Below are 6,645 nucleotides of genomic sequence, written 5' to 3'. Positions count from 1 at the left end.
AAAATTGAACAATTTCTTATTTCACGCAGTTCACCAATGACCCTTCTGACATCTAATGGGACACTTCTAAGTAATCCAACGTCAACGCTTGGTTTCCTTTAACACATCAAACTTACAACATCAGATGTTGGCCTAAGTTTCCGAGGCTGAAATACCCCGGGAATGCCACACACATCATTTGGGGTGGCGCTCCTTCTTGAGCACAGGAATCAACATCATCGGGGAGAGTTTATACAGTTCTGACCTTTTCCTAATATGCAGCCCACTTCATGTGTAAAACCAAAATGTATTTTCGGAATCATTATTATTTGCTAACACTAGTCTATCTTACTGTCAAGACTGATGTTCCCACAAATCCCACGATTCATTAGTATCACTTGGCCAGTGATCAGAACGATTCCCAGTGACGAGAAACGTTCCTATTTGGGATTGCTGCTATTGTCATCTAGAATTCCCAGCGCAACGCTGCGTGGACCCACAACATCCTATTGGCACACACATCACAAGCACGGGTCTTCTAAAACAACGGCTGAAAAATATAATGGCAAAATGATCGTACATTCCCAGATCTAACTGTACTATAGCACTTCACTGACGTCACACGCCGAGCAGTTCAAAGAATAGAATATAATCCCGAGCATGCCAACAACCTAACATGTGTTGTCGCCTCTTGCGAATATTTAGTATTTTAAAACAATAACGGACCTCTGTACCAAGCAGCTCGCTACATCAATCTCCTCTCCAATTCACACCATCAACAACGTTTTGACAGTCAAAAATATCTAGGCTGGCTCATAAGTGTCGTTTCAGAAAAGCAGATTTATAATAGCATCGCACATCAATGTCAGGCACGCATTTGTAAAAAATAATGTTAAACTATCAAATAGTAGGGAAACGGATATTCCGAATTATTGCATAGCGGTTATTTTTCATTATTGCTATACAAATTTCTCATGCATGAGGCAAATACTGGAGAACTGTGATTTTAATGTATTTTTGGTGGGATGTCACTGGTATAAAGCTTAATATGATGCTTGTGGGGGTGGGGGGGGGGGGGGGGGGGCTGAATAATAGCGGACTCTGCTACAAATCAAAACGGCTTACGACCTTTGTCCACAGGTAAGTAAAATATTAAATACCAGTCAACGCTTTCATGATGGCCTGTAATTTTATTTTAACATATACCCTGCATGTGGTCCATGGTTTACCTAAAAGCTGTGTTGGGAGTTTTTAGATGTAACGCCTTTAATTAAATTTATTCAGACGCCCTTATTCTATTGGGTCTCGCCTTTGAAACACAAGAGTAAACCAGTCTAAACTCTCTGAGCCCCAACATTCAGTGTAACTGTGACCTGCTGGTGAACTTATTTTTGAAATAGCATTTACCACTCCACCAAAACAGTTTTTCTATGTTTCTTTTAAATAAATAACTGCATATTTAATCGGCCTGATTAATGTCCAATATTGTTGTCAATGTTGTTTTTCGTTTTTGTAATAGATATATTTATATATAAAGAAAGCAACCACTGGCGTAGAAAAAAACATGCAAACTCGATAGAACAGAAGCTGAGGCTTGTTGTGCTATCCGTTTCTGGAAACTCCACAAAGGGAAGAAAACAGATACAGGGCAATCATCCAAAGCCAGCAGAGGACTTAAGCGTGATTAAAAGCCAATCTGGGTATTTTAACATAGAAAGTAGACTCTAATTAAATTCATTTCGAAAATCATAACTTTTTGTTTTACATAACCCGTTCTTTCAGAATAAAAACGTGTACTATTTAAAACAAAACTATATTAAATATTAGATCCTAATTGAATAGTGCACCATTAAATTTATGGTTCATAAATAAATTCTCTATTTACCCTAGACTCGCACTTTTCTTTAGCAAAGTCCCACTTTTAATGTACACCAGACACATGAGCCATGAAATCGTTTGACTCTAACAAATTTATTTCTTGAATCATCTCTTACGGAATCACTACTCAAATTAAATTACAATCAAATTATCACATCAAAAGATACCCTTATTACCTAACAACTGTCCATTTTTCATCGCATTTATTTGTGCTCGTTTTGAAAACATCTAATACAAGATCTGGGGAAAAATAAATTACCGTTTTGCAGCAGTTCATAGGTATTCTGAATAAAATATTAAAAGAAGTCAATTTTGATGAAAATATAAAGTAAATATTTTTTAGATCAGTAACTGATCTACTGACTCTATATTGCCGTCTTTGTAAAGTCTATATTGAAACCTACCAAGAACACTGCTTGGAAATGGCAGTTTTACACAGTCGCATCCACAGCACCCATTCATTCAACTTGGCAATGGTTTGAGAAGAGGATAAGTTCAGTAAGTGCAGCTGCAGATGGTAGAGTGGTTTTTTTTCTCTCTGTTTTTTTCTTTTTTAATAAAAAATGTTTCTACTCCATTCGGCTGGAGGTGAAATTAGAAAACATTGGGGCGAAGGTTTTTTTTTGGGGGGATGGTGTTGGGAAGGGGGGTGGGGATGAGGTCGAACACAACATAATGAACCAATCATCAAAGCCACATCTGGGACGATTTCTCGCCCAAATCCCCCAGTCCTTTGTCTTATCTTTTCCAACAAGCCTCGACGCCGAAAGTTCCATCTGTCATTATTTTTGGATCAACCCATTGAATTATTTTCTCTTGAAATTTCCCCTGCCTTGCAGGTTTAACGTTGTTCGGGAGGTTTGCGTTTTAAAGGCCCTCTTTTGCCGGTTTTCCTTTCTAGTTAGTGAGTACAGATTATCACCTTTCCTTACGCCATGATTTACATTAGGAACAGTTTCTCTATTTCAAAATAACACAATGAAAGGATTTTCGTTGTTTCCATGTTGTATGTGCACTTGATAGAACCAAGGGGAAAACAACCCGCCGCTGGAAGTATACCAGGTAGGTACCTCAGTCAACCAACGACCACGGCCAATCTGAACTGGACCAAACCTGTAATCATTTATAAACCAGTCCTTCTGTAACAACAGAGAAATGAATTCACACTTATCTGGAATTGTCTGGGGATGCGAGGGTGGGGGTGGGTCCACCTGTCGATCACCACAAGCCAAAGAGGGTTCAGATTTTTCATGTTTTAAAAAAAAGAAAAGACACCTGCAGTTTTAATGCACTCGTTCTATTCAATCGGCAGCCTCACAATCACAGTAGAAAACCTGCTATCATTGCGATAGTCCTGATCTTGTTGATTTCGTTCAGTCCCATATTTTTTTGTGTTTAAAAATCCAGTCTAAACAGTCTATGTTTAGTGTTTTTCTTTCACTGCACGGCGGTTTGTAGTCCATGGTGAGAGGGCGGTGTATCGGCGTTTACATTGCCGACCTGTGAGTAAACATCGTCCGTTTGCTGCACTCCTCCCGGCGGAGTCATGCGTTTCTCCTTCTGCCTCCGATTGCAGAACCAAACCCGGACAACTTCTTTTTCCAACTGCAGGCTGTCTGCCAGGGCTGTGATCTCCTGCGCCGAGGGCTTGGGGCATTTGAGGAAGTGGCTCTCCAAAGCCCCCTTGACACTGACCTCGATGGATGTGCGCTTCTTTCTCTTCCTGCCCTGTGCCGCGATCTTATCGATACTGGTAGGGCTGCCGGTCGTCGAGTCGGCCTCTTCCAGCCACTTGTTCAGCAGCGGCTTGAGTTTGCACATGTTCTTGAAGCTCAGCTGCAGCGCTTCGAACCGGCAGATGGTGGTCTGCGAGAAGACGTTGCCGTACAGGGTGCCCAGCGCCAAGCCCACGTCGGCCTGGGTGAAGCCCAGCTTGATCCTCCTCTGCTTGAACTGCTTGGCGAACTGCTCCAGGTCGTCCGAGGTCGGCGTGTCCTCGTCGGAGTGGTCGTGACTGTGGTGCGGCTGCCCGTGGTCCACCAGCTCCGGAGTGTCTCTCAGCCCCGGGTGCAGGCTCTGCCCTCCCGCTTGACTCAGCATCCCGTTGACGGTGAAGCCCCCGGGCTGCGAGTAGATGAGCGGCTGGACGGCCGAGCCCATGGAAGGCAGGTGAGCCGTGGTGGTCGCCCCCCAGGCGGTGGGGTGGCCGCCGTGAGACGGCTGGTGCGGCGGCAAGTGCGGCGGGCGGTGGTGATGCAACGGAGCGGCTCCCGTGTGCAGTTCGTCCCGACCCACGACTTGCACCGACGGCTTCACATCCTGTTGCTGCTGTTGCTGCTGTTGCTGTTGCTGCTGCTGCTGCTGCTGTTGCTGCTGACCCAGGGGGCTGCCGGACATGGCCGTGGACCAGGGAGAGCCGGCATCGGTGTGCGGCAGCGCCGTCACCCACTGGTGTGCATGGCTGAGCATGTGGCCGTTGCTGGCGAGTGCTCCCTGCATGAAATCGCTTTGCACCATTTTGGAGGGATCTCGGTATGTAGTCGCTTGCTGCATGCCGCCTGAATCGCTGTGCACGATAGAGTTGGCCGATAGGATGCTATTGCTCGGCATGTACGGATTGGACGTCGCTGTCGCCATGGCTTTCCCCCTTTCGCTTGTCTCTCTCTCTCTCCTCTTTCTTTTTTTGCAGCAGTTGTTTAAGATTGCCAGAAATAAATAGAAATAAAGTGTATTTTCCTTTTTCAAAAATTCTCTCTTTATCTTTGGTTGCGTTTCCTTCTCCTTTTTGTTGTTGTTGTTGCTGCTGCTGCTGCTGCTGCAGAGAGTTTTTGGTTGTTGTGTGAGTGGGGTTGCTGGTGGTGGTGGGAGTTGGTGGAGCTGCTGTTTGACAGCTCTCTGCTCGCACGGCCAGTGTTTACCTCGGCCGCCGCGCCGCGCTCTCTCGGCGCCACCACAAGGAAAGGGGCGGGCGCTTGGCCAGCACCCCCCCCCCCCCCCGCCGATTGGCTACCCGCTGGGTGACTGACGCGTCCCGGCCGGGAGGCTGGGGCACAAGGCTTCCTTCCGGCGGTTCCAATTGGCCGCCTTTTAATTAGGGGCCTGTCGCCGTCTTGGTGCTTTGGGAGGGGAGGGGAGAGGGGAGGGTGGATGGATGGAGGCTGGTGGCGGTGATTTGGGAGGGGGTGGGTGGGGGTGTGAGGAATGCAACCAAGCAGAAAAGCTGCAAACAGTCCCCCCCCCCTCCAGCCCTCCCACCTCTTCCTTAAATCAAGAAAATAGATTTTTTTTTTCTGAAGTGGTGGTCAAAAAAAATAAGGGGGCAAGTTGACCATTTCAGAATGAATAAATGGGAAACAAAATAATGCAAACTTCGTCCTGGCTGATGCAAACGAAGAAGACTTGTGTCCTCGAAAGTAATAGAAAGAAATGCATCCGACTCATCTTGCATTGTAAACAGAACCCTGTGAATGCACCAGTTTCATCTTATCACTTCATTCAGATCTGCTGGGAAATAATCTACATTTTGCAAACGATTTCAGTCCTAAGTAAGATCTTATATGTTTTATGGGGAGCTAATCTGGATAATTTAAGCGTATGATTTTCTTCTTTTCAGGGCTGCGAAAGAGTTTACAGATGTAACACAGATCTCATTTAAATCTCTGATCTCCAGGTGCAGACGCTGAATAGTCTGTGCCAGAGCCCCAACAGCATGTTTTCCTTTCCAGCAGATTTTCCTTGGACCAGTCTCAAACCGAGTCTCGTGGTTTTGTTTACACTGAATGGAGAGTATAGCGGCGGTGCCATGGGGCCGTCTTTCATTAATATACAGTGAGGATTTTGTCTAAATTGCTGCCACGAATTTCACAGTGCACGCATTTAAAGATGTCTCAGGTGGACTGATGAAACGCGTACGCGCCGCCGAAAAGAGCTGCCTTAAAACAACTTAAAGGTCAACGACAATGATGGGAAAGACTTAAAATGTATTTTGTCTCTTTCTTTTAAAGAAAATCCATAAATTGTTTCCCCACCAAGAAAAAAAAAAGTAAAACATCAGAGAGCAATTTGTACTGATTTACATTTGCATAAATTTTCATATATTTTGGTGAAAATAATAGACTAGCGAGAGACGGGCTCAGTGAAGCCAGTATAAGGGCACATCCATGCGAGGATCGACCAGGAACAATGTGGATCGGAGGTAAAAAGCAAAGTCTGTATTCCAAATGTGCGAAACTTTTCTACACTATTTACGAGTTGCCAGCGACTGACTATCCCATTGGTAAGTCTGCATTCTTAACGCAAAACGTTGGTTAGCAGCGTCAGGTCGGCTTTTTTTTTAATAGCAAATTGTGAGTTTAGAGACGCTCGGCGGTGTTGGGCTCGGTTTTTAATATGGTATATTTTGTCAGGATCGATCTGCTTTCACGAAATGGACAAGTGCAGAGCGCGGCTCAAGCATTAACACCGCGGTGAAAACACGATTCGAGAGCGATCTCACGGAAATAAACGTGAACTCTGGAGATGCAGATCGTGCAACCGATACCGCCGACTATATCGAGCCCTGTGGTTCTGAGAGGTCCGTCCGCGGCTATGCGCTATCAATCACTACCAAGGAGAACTTGGCAGAGTTCTCCGGAGAGGTGGGTGCGAATACCCTGCTCAGACATGGACGCCATCTCGCAACATTAAAATCGTCTTTAACTTTCCTCCCATCGAATGCAAAGAAAAAGGTAAAACTCAATGCACACCGGAAGCGATTCGATTGTCAAGGTCAAGTGTAAAATAAATCTT

At 45.3% G+C, this 6,645-nt stretch overlaps 1 protein-coding gene across 1 annotated transcript; it reads right to left on the bottom strand.

Annotated features, from left to right (window-relative positions):
- Positions 1–1,931: 1,931 nt before the first annotated feature.
- Positions 1,932–4,966, bottom strand: pou3f3 (POU class 3 homeobox 3). Its single transcript, XM_033022606.1, has one exon. It carries the CDS (start codon positions 4,492–4,494, stop codon positions 3,295–3,297), a length of 1,200 nt encoding a protein of 399 aa, XP_032878497.1. The 5' UTR covers positions 4,495–4,966; the 3' UTR covers positions 1,932–3,294.
- Positions 4,967–6,645: the final 1,679 nt, after the last annotated feature.

This window comes from Amblyraja radiata, chromosome 6 (genome assembly GCF_010909765.2).
Source record: "Amblyraja radiata isolate CabotCenter1 chromosome 6, sAmbRad1.1.pri, whole genome shotgun sequence".
Taxonomy (NCBI): Eukaryota; Metazoa; Chordata; class Chondrichthyes; order Rajiformes; family Rajidae; genus Amblyraja; species Amblyraja radiata.
Note: the sequence above shows the minus strand (reverse complement) of the source record. Positions and strands in the feature narration are given on the sequence as shown.

Excerpts from the sequence above, each read along its gene's own strand:
- pou3f3 (XM_033022606.1), bottom strand. The coding sequence starts at position 4,494 with ATGGCGACAGCGACGTCCAATCCGTACATGCCGAGCAATAGCATCCTA.